This window comes from Eleutherodactylus coqui, chromosome 1, assembly GCF_035609145.1.
Source record: "Eleutherodactylus coqui strain aEleCoq1 chromosome 1, aEleCoq1.hap1, whole genome shotgun sequence".
Lineage (NCBI taxonomy): Eukaryota > Metazoa > Chordata > Amphibia > Anura > Eleutherodactylidae > Eleutherodactylus > Eleutherodactylus coqui.
In genome coordinates, this window is record NC_089837.1 from 534,151,186 (window position 1) to 534,169,369 (window position 18,184).

The 18,184-nt window shown below is 45.1% G+C and overlaps 1 protein-coding gene across 5 annotated transcripts in view; it reads left to right on the forward strand.

Moving 5' to 3' along the window:
* Positions 1–18,184, forward strand: part of LOC136591716 (polyunsaturated fatty acid lipoxygenase ALOX15B-like) — a 127,898-nt gene that overhangs the window by 108,874 nt on the left and 840 nt on the right. For 4 of the 5 annotated variants that reach the window (XM_066588546.1, XM_066588547.1, XM_066588545.1 and 1 more), the window contains 3 exons: positions 16,316–16,437; positions 17,002–17,102; positions 17,985–18,155. In XM_066588546.1, the coding sequence (XP_066444643.1) occupies positions 16,316–16,437; positions 17,002–17,102; positions 17,985–18,155 (394 nt within the window). Of the gene's footprint in view, positions 1–16,315; positions 16,438–17,001; positions 17,103–17,859; positions 17,908–17,984; positions 18,156–18,184 lie in introns of those variants that run through there. The other variant, XM_066588549.1, reaches the window with a different exon arrangement.

Sequence of the window (18,184 nt, forward strand, 5' to 3'; positions counted from 1 at the left end):
TACTTTCAGGAGAGGTCGCAACTTATGGGACCGGCTCGTAAATAGCTATCTTAAGCCCGAAATCCCTGCAAGCATGTGGCTGGGAAGACACAACTTAAAGGGCACTTTTCCATGCTCTGGGTGTGCAGCATGCCCTTTTATTAAAAAAAAAAGCCCTATTTTTCGGAGCGCTTCAACATCCACTGAATACTGCAATCGAGAATTCATTAATTGCCGCTCTAAGAATGTTGTGTATTTAGCCACTTGCTCCTGCCCAATGAACTATGTGGGCAAGACGGACCAACAATTTCTCCGTCGTATTCTTGCCCACATAGGCAACATACGACGGAACGAGCCGACACCTGTATCCACACACATCTGGGATGTCCATGGGGGATGAAACCCAGATTCAGTTTCAGGGCATAGAATGCATTCGCCAGGATGGACGACGTGGCGACACAAATAGACTCCTATTACAAAAAGAGGTCAGCTGGATCTTCCGAATCCAGTCAGTTGCCCCCACAGGACTCAATGAACAGCTATCCTTTAACTGCTTTATCTAATCGAGACACCTTGCCGGTCAGTGCTGTCAGTGAGACATTTGGAGTAATCAATTATCAGAAGAGCCAAACACTCTGATTACTTTTATCAGTATCTTTCTCTGTATTCACGACAAATTTGAGTAAACGTCATCTGAGTATAATTATCAATTGAAACCTTGGATATATTGGAATCTAGATATATCACGATCCCCTATATAAACTATCACACAGATCTCCATATTTCGGATACCTACTTTATATAATACGCTGTACATTATACCTCCTTAATATCGTATACTCACCTATTATAAGTTTCATCAAAACTGTCTTTAGAGATGGACAGCTAATGTGATCATCGTAACTAGGACTTTAATGTTATTATCCATATGATTCACTTTTCAAAAGAACTGATGGGATTTACAGCGCGACTGTCTTATTGGATCATCGTCCTGCTTATATGCACATTACTCCCCACTATGATCTAAATATCACATTTTAATCTAGATGCGGGATGATATATCAATAAATTAACAGTTTAGGCACATTAAAACAATAACCCCTGGAGCGATCATATCGCTACTACTTAGAGAATTGCTGGGTTATAATATGCCTGCTCATTATTTGTATCTATGTCACGCTGTTATATCTATCACTAATTAGCCGTCAGAGTATCTCTAACACAGCCTCTCCGTCCTAACCAATAAGCAGCTGTCACTGGACTTTGACACTGCCTCTACGTAATCTATCACGTGACACATGCACGCAATCACGTGATGACGTCATCGGACGTGCCTCCAGCGTCTAACTATCATAGCGCGCATGCGCTACTCTCCTGGAGCTACGAGACGCAGCGGACATGATGCCGGCATGCCCGCGCTACCATGGTGACAAACGGGCTGCAGCACATGACCACTATGCGGTGACATCACGCCACTATGAACGCCGCTGTGTAACAACGCTACCATGGTGACAAACGAGCTGTATCACATGACCATTACGTGGTGACGACACGCCATGCATGTACGCCGCTACGTAACAGCAACGGAGACGCCCAGAATTAGTACCTGTCATGCTAAGTTAGGTTCCAAAAGCGATCTGACACATCGTCTGGCTATATGATCCCACTGGTTAGTATATTGAATATGTGGGCATCACCACTAGACCACCGAGCTTGATATATATATATATATATATATATATATATATATATATATATCACAATACACATATATTCTGTGGTGAAGCTTTTTTATCACCATAGCAACGGAGTTCATGACACATGAGCCAAACAATCGTGATTGATTATCAAGGTGACACTCCCACCTAGAGGCGGGACTTCTTAACCTCTATATAAGATCAGGAGATCTCTCTAAGCCACTAGTTAGTCTAGTACCTTGGACTAAAATCACTGTATCTGAGCCCCTGAAGAACCCATGTTGTGCGGGAAACGCGTAGGCTTATATAATCGCTCAGGTTTTCTGCATTATTTCGTCCTTTGCTATCAGGACAACTCCTGCGCAATAATAATTTTTGAATTATCTAAAGAATCTTTTGTCTTTCCAGACTAACAATACACAATAGTTGAGCGCTAATTTTTGTCACTCAACTTGATTAGTCTTCATACTAAAGTGGCACTAATTAGAGTACATTTCTCTAAATTTTACACCATACATGTATGTGTTTGTTCTTCCTTATTTTAATTATTAGTAATAAAAGGAACACTGAGGACAGGGCTCCGTCAACCAGAACCCTGGCAGAGGGCTTCACGTAAAGGGCCTAGACCGCTCGAAGGAAGCTATCTCCCACACCGAATTTATGGAGGACAGCGAAGGCAAACTCCCAGCGGACTCTATCGAACGCCTTCTCTGCGTCCAGGGAAAGGAAGTGAGAAGGCGTCCGACTCGAGTGGGTTAATTCCAGTAGCTTCTGGACTCTTCGTGCACCGTCTGTTGCATTCCTGCCCCTCGTGAAGCCCACTTGATCATTGTCTATGATCATTGGTAGTAGTCTTAGCAGCCTATTTGCTAGTATTTTTGAATATAATTTCGTATCAGTATTGATAAGCGAGATGGGCCTGAAGTTCGCCGGAGAAGTGGTAGTTCTTCCTGGCTTTGGTATGGTAATTATTGTGGCTTGCAACATCTCTTCTAGCATTTCTCCTTTGTAGATTGATTCGTGAAATATGGATGCCAAGTGAGGAGAGAGGGAAGAGGCGAATATTTTATAATATTCGTTGGACAGGCCATCAGGGCCAGGGGACTTGGGATTTTTTAGACTCTTGAGAGCTCTGGTAATTTCTGGGTTGGATATTGGGTTGTTTAGGGACTCATTTTGTGAGGCCAAGGAGGGGAGGGACACAGGGTCTAAAAATTCTTTTATGGAAGTTATAGTTGATTGGGGAGTGTTTATAACCTAAATAAGGACACAGAGGTTGGCATAAAAGGTTCTAAATTGTTCTGCTATTTGTTGGGGTTGGGTAATTTTTTGGGCGGGGTCTTTAGCATGATTTAAATAGGGGATTTTAGCCTTGACCCGTCTTTTTTTTTGCTAAGTTGGCCATTAGTTTTGAGGGCTTGTCAATATATGAATAGTAATAATTAGCTTTGAGGAAGGTGATGTTTCTGTTATAAGTATCTAATAGGGTCTTCCTTAGCTCTTTTCTTAGGGCGGTTAGTTCTTGGTGAAGGTTGTTTTGAGAAGAGTCCTTTTGCACTTTTACTAGCTTTCTAATATTGTTTAGCAGGTGGTCAATTTTTGCCTGTTTATTTTTCCTTTCTTGGATTTTTAGTTTAATTAGGACCCCCCTAATTACAGCTTTGTGAGCACACCACAATGTAAAATGGTTTATATCAGGGGTGGCATTGGTGCTAAAATATTCATCTAAGGCATTTTTAATTGTTTTTTGATAGGTAGGAGAATTGAGCAAGTTTATATCGTTGCACCATATTCTGGTTGGATTAAAGGGAGCATTAATATTAGGCTTTAAATAAATTGGGGCATGATCTGACCACGTAATGGTACCTATTGTCGAGTTTGTGACCAAAGCAAGGGTCCATCTATCGATTAACAGAAGATCGATCCTTGAATAAGTTTGGTGTCTCGGAGAGTAATAGGTGAATTCTCTTGAGGAAGAATTCCAACATCTGAAGGAATCGTAGAGTCCTTCTTTATGAAGCTAGGGCTGAAGCCCTGGGGCCATTCTTGTTTGTGCTGTGGAGTCTAATTGTTTGTCTGGGGTAACATTGAAATCTCCACAGAGAATCAGCTTCCCTATTTGGGTTTTTTTAAACTTTTTTGATTCATTTATTTAAGAAGGAGATTTGTTTTTTGTTGGGCGCATAAACGTTCACTAATGTTAATGGGGTCTCATTGAGAGTGCAAAACAGAATAACGTATCTGCCTTTTGTGTCAGAGATTGAGTCCTTCAAGGAAAAATGTAAATTGTCCCTGAAGGCTATCAACACGCCTGCATGTTTTTTTGAGGCATTTGCAGAAAAGATATTTGGATAGGATTAGTTAATACATTTGGGAGATGAATGTTGTGTAAAATGTGTTTCCTGGAGACATAGCATGTCAATATTTGCTGACCTAGCGTATTTCCAAACCATCGCTCTCTTAAAGGGAGAGTTAAGTCCCTTGACATTTAGTGAGCAAATATTGATTGACATTGCAAGTGTTTGGTGTTTGCATTGAGAGTGGAGTTAGCAAGGCAGCAGAAATAACATATGATACAAAGATAGTAAAACTTACAAAACACAGAAACAGGTCTTCTTGAGGAAGGTAGTGGGAATACGTTTCTTGCTAAGCAGATTCTGGAAGGTTGGTTAGCGACCTGTAAATAAGAACAAGAGAAACAAAACAGAAGAGCAGGTCTTGAAACCTGGTGCATTGGGGGGGGGGGGAAAGTTCGGCACATAGACAATAGCCTTTTATCTTGTGGTGAGAATTTTGGGAGTCCAGCATGTGAGACAGACCTAAAGAAGAAGGTCTTTGGAGGTAATCTATTTCCTTCAATGAGGAGTGGAGGGTAGCGTACGGCGATTAGAGGCTTTGGGTGGCTTTTGAGATTTAGATGAAGGTTGTACTTCTGATAGGGGAATATCCCATTTAGATAAAATTTGGCACCATCTTCTGGAGAAGAAATTATTTGAATTGTGTTGTTCTTGTGGATGATTAGTTTGACTGGAAAACCCCATTTATAGGGTATTTTGGCGGTTCGCAAAGCTGATGTGACTTGGGAGAAGGCTTTCCTGGCTTGTATTGTCGCTTGGGAAAGGTCAGTAAAAAGCTTGATGGTAGAGAATGGAGGTGGAAGGGGATTGGAGGCTCTAGCGGCTGACATTAGGGCTTGTTTTATATGGAAAAAATGGATTCTCGCGATCACGTCGCGCGGGATCGAATCCGGGAGAAAGCTTGGTTTTGCTAATCTGTGGGCTCTGTCCTGTATGCAGTCTTGTTCTGTGGAATTTGGGAGAAGTTGCTTTATTAGGTTGGCGAGAAAATTTTTTTAAGTCAGCCTGAGCGACACTTTCGGGTATGCCTCTAAATTTGACGTTGTTACGTCTACTTCTATCCTCCAGATCGGTCAATTTGTTTTTGAGTTTTTTAGGCAATCTAGGTAAATGTAGGATTAAAACGTACTTGAGTTTCAAAAAATGTTTCAGAAGTTGCCCCAGGTCTTCTTTGGCTGCTGTTTTGCATCCACCTTTAGTTCTATCAGTACATTTTTCCATGTAGGTTTTCTGTTTTTCTGCTGCCCTGCTGTTTGCAGTCCACGTAGAGGTGGGAAGTCGGTCCTGAGCCGGCCATTCTGTCAGTACGGTGCTGACCGGGGCTTCCTCTCCCACACTTCCCATGCAGCATCTGAATACTTGCCCCTCTGTGGCCTTCTGTGTCCTTACATCCCTGTTACTAGAGAAGCCAATGCCCAATGGCAAAAGTGCTGAACAGGAGCCCCCTAGTGTCAGGCACTTCCACCTTGATTTTCAGTGGTAAAATAAAACTGTTTAGACATGTGGTGCGATCTACTCTACTAGACATGCGGTGCGATCTACTCTACTAGACATGCCGAAAAAGGAAGCATCTAACATCAATATGCAGGATGGAAGGGCCATCTATTCACTCAAACAACAATCAGATCACCACTAAATGGATTCTGTCATTAGGAAAAGAAAATCAATACCTACTTATTCCTCCCTCTTCAGTCTTTTTACTGCATCTTCTCCTCACCGATCTTCTGTCTCCTCCAGTTCCCCGGGTCATCTCCAGCCTGGACGGATCCTCTTCTTCTTGTGATGCAGCGTCCATTCGTTACATTCTGCTTCCGGTAGGTCAGTGTACTCAGTCACTGGTGATGTAGCATTCACTGCCTAGCAGGGAATGCCAGGTTACTGCCTTGTCTTCGTATGCGCATGTGTGCGCAGTCTCAGCAATAGTGCTGCATAGGATTCAGCATTCCCTGCAAGACAGTGAACGATACATCACCAGTGACCGGGTATACTGACCTGCAGGAAGGAGAATGCTGATAATGAACGTAACATCACAGGAAGAAGAATCGGACAGCTTGCGGTGAAGTGACCCAGGAGGACTGCAGGAGGCAGGAGAAGATCATCCAGGAGAAGATGCGGAAAGAAGACTGATGGGGGAGGAATAGGTAAGTATTTTTTTTTTTTTTAAGCCTGCAGATAAAGGTGGTGCCGTAATCTTCATCAATACATTGGACTACACAAAAGAAGCAGACAGACAGCTGATGGAGACCACAAACTGACATTAGATCCTACACCAAACTGGATTAAGACCCGACTCAAAAATATGTGAGGGATTTGAGAAGGGTCATCAGAAATCTGTCTGTGAATTCCACAAAAAACTCTTGGACTTGGTACCAGAGATCCCCAGGGTTTGAATATTTGACATACTTTCCAAACTACACAAAGCTGGCAACCCAGAGAGGCCAATTATCTCAGGTATGGGAACCCTCACGGAAGGAATATCAGGATGGGTGGAAGGCATCCTCAAACCACTGGTGAGAAACACAACCAGCTACTTGCAAGACACCACGGACCTACTGAACAAACTGTCAACCATAGGTCCCCTCCCTGCTGGCGCCATCCTGACCACCATGAATGTGGGATCCTTATATTCCAACCTAACACTTGAAGAGGCACTGACTGCCTGCCAGGCGCACCTTGAGGCCAATGGGGGCGCCTCTGAGTCAGTGTTACAACTCACAAGATTCATCCTCACACACAATTATTTCTCCTTAGACAAAGAGATATTCCTGCAACTCACCGAAACTGCCATGGACAGTAAAATGGCACCACAAAATGCCAACTTTTTTATGGTGAAACTGGAGAGTGACTTTCTGGCCCCCTGACCCAACAAACCATTGGCCTACTTCCACTACATTGATGCCATCGTTTGGACCAACACTGAACAAGAACTAATAATATTCCATGAGAGATTCAATGCATTCCACCCTGCCATAAACCTGACATTAAGCTACTCATATACAGAAATCAACTTTTTAGACCTACTCCAACCCAACAGATGAACATTTACACCATCTTAGAAGGACGACCATCCCACCTCAATTGATGACCAAATCACCAGAGCCACTAGGATACCCAGGAATCAACTACTTCAGTACACAGAGAAGGAAGGAAGCGGTCATGTACCTCTAGTAGTTCCCTAGGTACTAAGGAAAACCACAAAGTCACTCCATCATACCCTACACAAGGATGATTGTCTGACCACCATATTCCCTGACCATCCACTTCTGTGTTACAGGCAACCTACAGGTCTAAGGAACTTTATAATCAGGAGTGCATTGTCCTCCGACACACAAAAAGGAACTTATCCCTGTAATGTAAGGAGCTGTAAGACCTGCTGACATGTACGGACCGCAGACAGGATACATAACCCCAACACACAGCAGGACTATAACATCCCTGTAAGGTAAGGAGCTGAAAGACCTGCTAACATGTACGGAGCGCAGACAGGATACGGATCCCCAACACACAGCAGGACTATAAGATCCCTGTAATGTAAGGAGCTGTAAGACCTGCTGACATGTACGGACCGCGGGCAGGATACAGATCCACAACACACAGCAGGACTATAAGATCCCTGTAATGTAAGGAGCTGTAAGACCTGCTGACATGTACGGACCGCAGACAGGATACATAACCCAACACACAGCAGGTCTATAAGATCCCTGTAATGTAAGGAGCTGTAAGACCTGCTGACATGTACGGACCGCAGACAGGATACATAACCCCAACACACAGCAGGACTATAAGATCCCTGTAATGTAGGGAGCTGTAAGACCTGCTGACATGTACGGACCGCCGACAGGATACATAACCCCAACACACAGCAGGACTATAAGATCCCTGTAATGTAAGGAGCTGTAAGACCTGCTGACATGTATGGACCGCCGACAGGATACATAACACCAACACACAGCAGGACTATAAGATCCCTGTAATGAAGGAGCTGTAAGACCTGCGGACATGTACGGACCGCAGACAGGATACATAACACCAACACACAGCAGGACTATAAGATCCCTGTAATGAAGGAGCTGTAAGACCTGCTGACATGTACGGACCGCAGACAGGATACATAACACCAACACACAGCAGGACTATAAGATCCCTGTAATGAAGGAGCTGTAAGACCTGCTGACATGTACGGACCGCGGACAGGATACAGATCCCCAACACACAGCAGGACTATAAGATCCCTGTAATGTAAGGAGCTGTAAGACCTGCTGACATGTACGGACCGCAGACAGGATACATAACCCCAAGACACAGGACTATAAGATCCCTGTAATGTAAGGAGCTGTAAGACCTGCTGACATGTACGGACCGCAGACAGGATACATAACCCCAACACACAGCAGGACTATAAGATCCCTGTAATGTAAGGAGCTGTAAGACCTGCTGACATGTATGGACCGCAGATAGGATACATAACCCCAACACACAGCAGGACTATAAGATCCCTGTAATGTAAGGGGCTGTAAGACCTCCTGACATGTACGGACCGCAGACAGGATACATAACCCCAACACACAGCAGGACTATAAGATCCCTGTAATGTAAGGAGCTGTAAGACCTGCTGACATGTATGGACCGCAGACAGGATACATAACCCCAACACACAGCAGGACTATAAGATCCCTGTAATGTAAGGAGCTGTAAGACCTGCTGACATGTACGGACCCCAGACAGGATACATAACCCCAACACACAGCAGGACTATAAGATCCCTGTAATGTAAGGAGCTGTAAGACCTGCTGACATGTACGGACCGCGGACAGGATACTGATCCCCAACACACAGCAGGACTATAAGATCCCTGTAATGTAAGGAGCTGTAAGACCTGCTGACATGTACGGACCGCAGACAGGATACATATATACACACAGCAGGACTATAAGATCCCTGTAATGTAAGGATCTGTAAGACCTGCTGACATGTACGGACCGTGGACAGGATACATAACCCCAACACACAGCAGGACTATAAGATCCCTGTAATGTAAGGAGCTGTAAGACCTGCTGACATGTACGGACCGCAGACAGGATACATAACCCCAACACACAGCAGGACTATAAGATCCCTGTAATGTAGGGAGCTGTAAGACCTGCTGACATGTACGGACCGCCGACAGGATACATAACCCCAACACACAGCAGGACTATAAGATCCCTGTAATGTAAGGAGCTGTAAGACCTGCTGACATGTACGGACCGCAGACAGGATACATAACCCCAACACACAGCAGGACTATAAGATCCCTGTAATGTAGGGAGCTGTAAGACCTGCTGACATGTACGGACCGAAGACAGGATACGGATCCCCAACACACAGCAGGACTATAAGATCCCTGTAATGAAGGAGCTGTAAGACCTGCTGACATGTACGGACCGCCGACAGGATACAGATCCCCAACACACAGCAGGACTATAAGATCCCTGTAATCTAAGGAGCTGTAAGACCTGCTAACATGTACGGACCGCAGACAGGATACATAACCCCAACACACAGCAGGACTATAAGATCCCTGTAATGTAAGGAGCTGTAAGACCTGCTGACATGTACGGACCACAGACAGGATACATAACCCCAACACACAGCAGGACTATAAGATCCCTGTAATGTAAGGAGCTGTAAGACCTGCTGACATGTACGGACCGCGGACAGGATACATAATCCCAACACACAGCAGGACTATAAGATCCCTGTAATGTAAGGAGCTGTAAGACCTGCTGACATGTACGGACCGCAGACAGGATACATAACACCAACACACAGCAGGACTATAAGATCCCTGTAATGTAAGGAGCTGTAAGACCTGCTGACATGTACGGACCGCGGACAGGATACATAATCCCAACACACAGCAGGACTATAAGATCCCTGTAATGAAAGGAGCTGTAAGACCTGCTGACATGTACGGACCGCGGACAGGATACATAACCCCAACACACAGCAGGACTATAAGATCCCTGTAATGTAAGGAGCAGTAAGACCTGCTGACATGTACGGACCGCCGACAGGATACATAACCCCAACACACAGCAGGACAATAAGATCCCTGTAATGTAAGGAGCTGTAAGACCTGCTGACATGTACGGACCGCAGACAGGATACATAACACCAACACACAGCAGGACTATAAGATCCCTGTAATGAAGGAGCTGTAAGACCTGCTGACATGTACGGACCGCGGACAGGATACAGATCCCCAACACACAGCAGGACTATAAGATCCCTGTAATGTAAGGAGCTGTAAGACCTGCTGACACGTACGGACCGCAGACAGGATACAGATCCCCAACACACAGCAGGACTATAAGATCCCTGTAATGTAAGGAGCTGTAAGACCTGCTGACATGTACGGACCCCAGACAGGATACATAACCCCAAGACACAGGACTATAAGATCCCTGTAATGTAAGGAGCTGTAAGACCTGCTGACAGGTACGGACCGCAGACAGGATACATAACCCCAACACACAGCAGGACTATAAGATCCCTGTAATGTAAGGAGCTGTAAGACCTGCTGACATGTACGGACCACAGACAGGATACATAACCCCAACACACAGCAGGACTATAAGATCCCTGTAATGTAAGGAGCTGTAAGACCTGCTGACATGTACGGACCCCAGACAGGATACATAACCCCAACACACAGCAGGACTATAAGATCCCTGTAATGTAAGGAGCTGTAAGACCTGCTGACATGTACGGACCGCAGACAGGATTCATATATACACACAGCAGGACTATAAGATCCCTGTAATGTAAGGAGCTGTAAGACCTGCTGACATGTACGGACCGCGGACAGGATACATAACCCCAACACACAGCAGGACTATAAGATCCCTGTAATGTAAGGAGCTGTAAGACCTGCTGACATGTACGGACCACAGACAGGATACATAACCCCAACACACAGCAGGACTATAAGATCCCTGCAATATAAGGAGCTGTAAGACCTGCTGACATGTACGGACCGCGGACAGGATACATAATCCCAACACACAGCATGACTTTAAGATCCCTGTAATGTAAGGAGCTGTAAGACCTGCTGACATGTACGGACCGCAGACAGGATACATAACACCAACACACAGCAGGACTATAAGATCCCTGTAATGTAAGGAGCTGTAAGACCTGCTGACATGTACGGACCGCGGACAGGATACATAATCCCAACACACAGCAGGACTATAAGATCCCTGTAATGAAAGGAGCTGTAAGACCTGCTGACATGTACGGACTGCGGACAGGATACATAACCCCAACACACAGCAGGACTATAAGATCCCTGTAATGTAAGGAGCAGTAAGACCTGCTGACATGTACGGACCGCCGACAGGATACATAACCCCAACACACAGCAGGACAATAAGATCCCTGTAATGTAAGGAGCTGTAAGACCTGCTGACATGTACGGACCGCGGACAGGATACATAATCCCAACACACAGCAGGACTATAAGATCCCTGTAATGTAAGGAGCTGTAAGACCTGCTGACATGTACGGACCGCAGACAGGATACATAACACCAACACACAGCAGGACTATAAGATCCCTGTAATGTAAGGAGCTGTAAGACCTGCTGACATGTACGGACCGCGGACAGGATACATAATCCCAACACACAGCAGGACTATAAGATCCCTGTAATGAAAGGAGCTGTAAGACCTGCTGACATGTACGGACCGCGGACAGGATACATAACCCCAACACACAGCAGGACTATAAGATCCCTGTAATGTAAGGAGCAGTAAGACCTGCTGACATGTACGGACCGCCGACAGGATACATAACCCCAACACACAGCAGGACAATAAGATCCCTGTAATGTAAGGAGCTGTAAGACCTGCTGACATGTACGGACCGCAGACAGGATACATAACACCAACACACAGCAGGACTATAAGATCCCTGTAATGAAGGAGCTGTAAGACCTGCTGACATGTACGGACCGCGGACAGGATACAGATCCCCAACACACAGCAGGACTATAAGATCCCTGTAATGTAAGGAGCTGTAAGACCTGCTGACACGTACGGACCGCAGACAGGATACAGATCCCCAACACACAGCAGGACTATAAGATCCCTGTAATGTAAGGAGCTGTAAGACCTGCTGACATGTACGGACCCCAGACAGGATACATAACCCCAAGACACAGGACTATAAGATCCCTGTAATGGAAGGAGCTGTAAGACCTGCTGACATGTACAGACCGCAGACAGGATACATAACCCCAACACACAGCAGGACTATAAGATCCCTGTAATGTAAGGAGCTGTAAGACCTGCTGACATGTACGGACCGCAGACAGGATACATATCCCCAACACACAGCAGGACTATAAGATCCCTGTAATGTAAGGAGCTGTAAGACCTGCTAACATGTACGGACCGCAGACAGGATACATAACCCCAACACACAGCAGGACTATAAGATCCCTGTAATGTAAGGAGCTGTAAGACCTGCTGACATGTACGGACCACAGACAGGATACATAACCCCAACACACAGCAGGACTATAAGATCCCTGTAATGTAAGGAGCTGTAAGACCTGCTGACATGTACGGACCCCAGACAGGATACATAACCCCAACACACAGCAGGACTATAAGATCCCTGTAATGTAAGGAGCTGTAAGACCTGCTGACATGTACGGACCGCAGACAGGATTCATATATACACACAGCAGGACTATAAGATCCCTGTAATGTAAGGAGCTGTAAGACCTGCTGACATGTACGGACCGCGGACAGGATACATAACCCCAACACACAGCAGGACTATAAGATCCCTGTAATGTAAGGAGCTGTAAGACCTGCTGACATGTACGGACCGTGGACAGGATACAGATCCCCAACACACAGCAGGACTATAAGATCCCTGTAATGTAAGGAGCTGTAAGACCTGCTGACATGTACGGACCGCAGACAGGATACATATATACACACAGCAGGACTATAAGATCCCTGTAATGTAAGGATCTGTAAGACCTGCTGACATGTACGGACTGCGGACAGGATACATAACCCCAACACACAGCAGGGCTATAAGATCCCCAAATGTCCTGTTGGGGGGGGCTTTATTTTGGGAAAACAGGACAAAAACTGAGAGCGAGGATGAGGCACACATAGGCTGTTAGATGAGCGTGAAGAGTTAGTGTTCATTTATGGGTTCTTCAACAATTCCTGAAGGGAAGGGGATACTTTACAACCAGAATGAATTCTCCACTGGATCCTCATCTTCTTCCTCATAACCTGCTGTTGGGTCAGTTGCCATGTAACTGTTCCAAGAGCTGATTTGTTGGAGTGGGAACCTCATTGCTTAGCCAGATTTCCTCAATGTCTAGCATCCTTTAGCATCTCTGGCTTCTGCAGTGTAGCTGCTGGTGAGAATAGTAAAGTTCTAGTATCTTGTTTTAGTTTAGTCTAGTTGGTCTTGTCTTGTCAGCGTGACTCCTTAATTATGTCTAGTCCAGTTTTTGTTTCCCTGCCTTTGTTATTTGTCTGTTCATTCTCTCTTTGTATTTGCCTATCCTTGGTTCATTACTCAGCTTGCTTATCTGTCTTCTTGTCTGGATCCTAGTGCCCTGTTGTTCTCAAGGCTAGTGTTTCAGACAGGGTCATCAGTAGAGGGCTGCTTATGAACAGTGATGTCTGGTGTTGGGGTCAATGACAAGGAGAGATTAGGGAAAGATGTTAGTAGAACTAGCCTAGAGACAGCATTTCTCTGCTTGTTATTTCTAATCCATACCATCTACTCCAGTCTGTACTGCCAGTTTCATCATCATCCAGTTGCCATTGCCTTCTGCCCGTGTCAATTAATGGCGGAGTCCCTCATTGTATTGCATTTTATTGCACTGATATCCACTTCATTTCTACTATTCTTGTGATGGTCCTATTTGACTCTATTGTAAGTCCTGGGGTTATCTGAGTACCGTGAGCATCTAGGAAAGTCAACAGCTATAAGTGAAGTCATGTTCTGCTATTTAGTGCCCAGCTGACATTCTTACACCGACTTTCAATAATATATAATTATGTTTCCAACACACATACAATATTGTCAATTATACTTTATAACTAGGGATGAGCGAGTAGTAATGTGCCTTAGCTGAGTATCTCCCCGCTCGTCCCGAAAGATTTGGGTGCCGCCGCGGGGCGGGGAGCTGCGGGGGAGAGCAGGGAGGAACGGAGGGGAGATCTCTCTCTCCCTCTCTCCCGCCCGCTCTCCCCTGCTCCCCGCCGCAACTCACCTGTCAGCCGCCTCGGCTCCCAAATCTTCAGGGACGAGCAGGGAGATACTCATCTAAAGCACATTATTCGAGCGAGTAGTGCCTTAGCGAGTATACTCGCTCATCCCTATTTATAACTGATAACCATATAGCGCACCAATTTCATGCTGGGCAATTTCCCTTCAGCAGTTAGTATCAGCGTTGCTGTGCAAACAGAAACCTCAGTGCCATCCAATCTTGCTGCTGGTCTTTGCCGTCACTGGAGGGTTTTTGACCCCAAGCCTCCTCAGAAAACCTGGTGGCAGTTGGTGATAGCTTCCTCTTTCTCACATCCAAGTGGTGCAGCCAGTTTGTCCGCCACTTCCAGCTGTATCTCTAGGAACATTCAGTGTTTTACTATGTTTTTGTATCCTTTTTCTTGTTTGTGCAAGGCAGTAATCTCCTCCATTAACTTTTGGACCACTCTTTTAATTTATCTATTTTTCAAACATGCAGTCAAATATTACAGCCAGCAAAGTCCTTGCCCGTCCAGGTATTCGATTGTGTTTTATCTCAAACACACCTGATGCAACTAATGAAGCCCTTGATTGGTTGCATCAGGTGTGCTAGACCTGATTTGTAAAGGTGTGCTTTTATGAGGGGTCTTATTCAAGGCGTGAATAATTCTACGTTTGCAGGAGTCAGTAAAACTGGCATTTTGTGGTGAAGTTGGAGAAACTGCTTGTTATATTAGTTGTGTTCAGCTATTAAATTATTCTTGTTAATTTTTGGAAATAGCTTAACGTTTGTAAACCTGGCAAATAAAGCTCATTTACAATGGGGGTTGCATCATTTTGATTGCTGCTGTATATGGATCTGACACAAAGTCGTGAAAGCCTTCACCACAGATACAGTGTTTCTCAGGGTTTCCTTCTCTGCAAAAACAACCCCTATTCTAAATAGTCTCCAGATCTGGCTGATTACAATACGCAATTTATATTCTAAGTTCCTCTTCTCAGCAACAGAATAGAAAACAGCCCCCAAGATCCGGGATGGTTGGGATGCCATGCTCACCTGCAAACATACACAATTAGCATAACTAGCAGTAACTGTTAAAGTAGAAGAGTACCTGTGAAGAAACATGGTTAGATCACAAAGTGGTGAACCATCACGTCACTCATAGCACCTTCTCCCAGTTACTTTCCGTCCAATCTCGACATGCTGGATCTGAAAACCTGAAAGACTCACGGGCTCTGAACAAAGAGACTACAACTGCACACAAAACAGTGGTAAACATTAAAGAAGACAGACACCCAGGAAACACAGTCCCTATAAATCCTTTACCCAGGAAAGGGACCTGCCTATACACAGAAAACCCACCCTAACAAGGGCGAACCTGACCATGTACCAAGGGCATTAGCAGACTCTACATGGAAGAGGAGCAAACCACAGAGAAGAAGATATTAACAATAGTAGCCTCAGTACTTAGCTCTCTGAAGAATCAGGACAACAGGAGATGCAGCACCAAGCTCTAACTTCCACCACAGTCAGAAGGAGAATGAAATAAACAGCAACGAGCTAAGCACAAGGCTAGTTTAAATAGTCCTGACAAATTACCCACAGGTGAGACTTGCTTGGTTTACCAGATCAGAAGATGAAGAGAACCAAATACAAGACCTTAACTAGATTACTAGAAAGATTCCAGAACTGCCGCAAGAATAGAGCCCACATGGTGCTCAGAGTCCATCACTAGCTGACTCCTCCCCCTCCTCTGCTCCTCACATCATCTGCATGCTCTGGTCCGGTAATACTGCCTCCTGCTGGCTGCAGCTGGTAACACTATTGATGTCTCCTGGACATTACTTACTATTCAGCAGGTTTCTGTACTTGATGCTCCCACTGGCAGAACTCTGCAGGGTGCGGGATCAATGGAGGAATTCTATCTATGATGATTGTGGAGGAGCCAGAGAAGACCCTAGACTATAGATGAGCCCACAATCTAATCTTCCATCTCCTTTGCCCTACAGGTTTGTCTCCAACATGGTGCAGCATTATTATAAGAGTGACGAGTCGGTGCGGACAGATCCAGAACTGCAGGCCTGGGTGGCTGAGATCTACGAGAAGGGATTCCTAAGTAATGAATCCTCAGGTACGACCATCGTAATGTCAGCAACACGGGCAGAGCGGCTCCGTTACAAGACAAATCTACATCCAGAGCTGCGATCACAATTCTGCTGTTAGATCAGGTCATTTACTGGAGCACTTCTGACATTTCACTCTTCTCTGAGCGTGCACCAACAGATTCCCATCTTATATTGTTATTTCATATTGCTGGGTGTTTATGATCAGTGGGAATCCAAGCTCTGGGACCTGATATTGAGAATCAGAGAGTGGAGGTCCTTCAGAGCAGCGCTCCCGCCCATCCACTGAACAGGGAATGCAGCTAAGTTCATGAGAGTATAAAATCAATGCATCAAAAAAGGTTGCCCTGCTGAGGGTCTCCGCATAGTTGGGGTCCCAGGCTGCACTGTGCAGGACAAATCTGACAAAGAATTGCAGCAATTAAGTTCTCTGTGCACCTTCCTTATAAGGGCAGTAAGGTGCCACCAGGCGGACCCCCAACAATCAGTGACTGACGGCATATACTAGTGAGACTAGAGTGTTAATGATAAATTTTGTGGTACTGACTCTTCTCCCACGTCTGACCCTCCAGGAATCCCATCATCCCTGGAGACTGTGTCCTCGCTGGTAAGGTACCTGACCATGGTGATCTTCAGGTGCTCTGCTCAGCATGCTGCAGTCAACAGTGGCCAGGTAAGTGGCATTAAATAGGGGCAAGGATCATCCACCCATCATACTGGCCTATAGGAGAACCTCGTTCTGTAGGCCGTGTCAAAAGGATGTTGTAAATCATGTTTTGTACATCAATGAACATCATTGTTTGTAGTGCAGTTTAAGGGCGACGTTCCTTAGGTCACATTCTGTAGACCATGTTTTTTGGGTCATCTTCTGCAAACAACTTTCTATAGATCAGTCTGCAGCTCATGACCTATTGTTTATTGTTTGCAGGTCACATTCTGTATGTCCCAATCCATAGGACATATTCAATATATGATATTCTATATGCCACGGTCTGTGGATCATATTCTGTACATCACTGTTTGTTGGCAATGTTCTGCAGACCACATTTGTAGATTACAGTCTGTTGATCATGTTCTGTTTGGCATGGTCTGTAAGCCAAGTCTGTAGGCCACAGTCAATAGGTCAGTTTGTAAGCCATGTTATGTAGGTCACAATCTGTGGGCCATCTTCTCCAGTCAAGTTATTAGTTTACAGTCTGTAGGTAGCATTCTATTGGTCATGATCTATAAGTCACGATCTGTAGGCCATGTTCTATAAGTTACACTCTATTGGTGATGTTCTGAGGGTCATGTTCTATAGATCACTATTTGCAGGCAATGCTTTGGAGGCTAGGTTCTGTTGGCCAAGTTGCAGCATTGTGGGAATATTGCAATGTTCTTCTTGCTGACACTTTGTATTCTGACCATTATGTCCACCACATTTCCTGCAGCCCGTCCCATATAATGAGCTGTAACAGTCTGAACATGACTTGTCCTAGGTGAGACATGATCCTGCACAAAATATTTGTCCGTGACATTGTTCTTTTTGGATTTATATATTGTGTTTTCACTGCAGTTTGACTTCTATGCATGGATGCCCAATGGTCCCTCATCAATGAAGAGCCCCCCTCCCACAGCCAAAGGGGTCACCACAATACAGAGCATCCTGGATTCCCTGCCTGATGTCAACATTACCACGTCTGGACTAACTGTTGTTTGGCAGCTAAGCCGTGAGCTCCAAGACAAGGTGAGTTATTTGTCAGTGTTCCTACATGA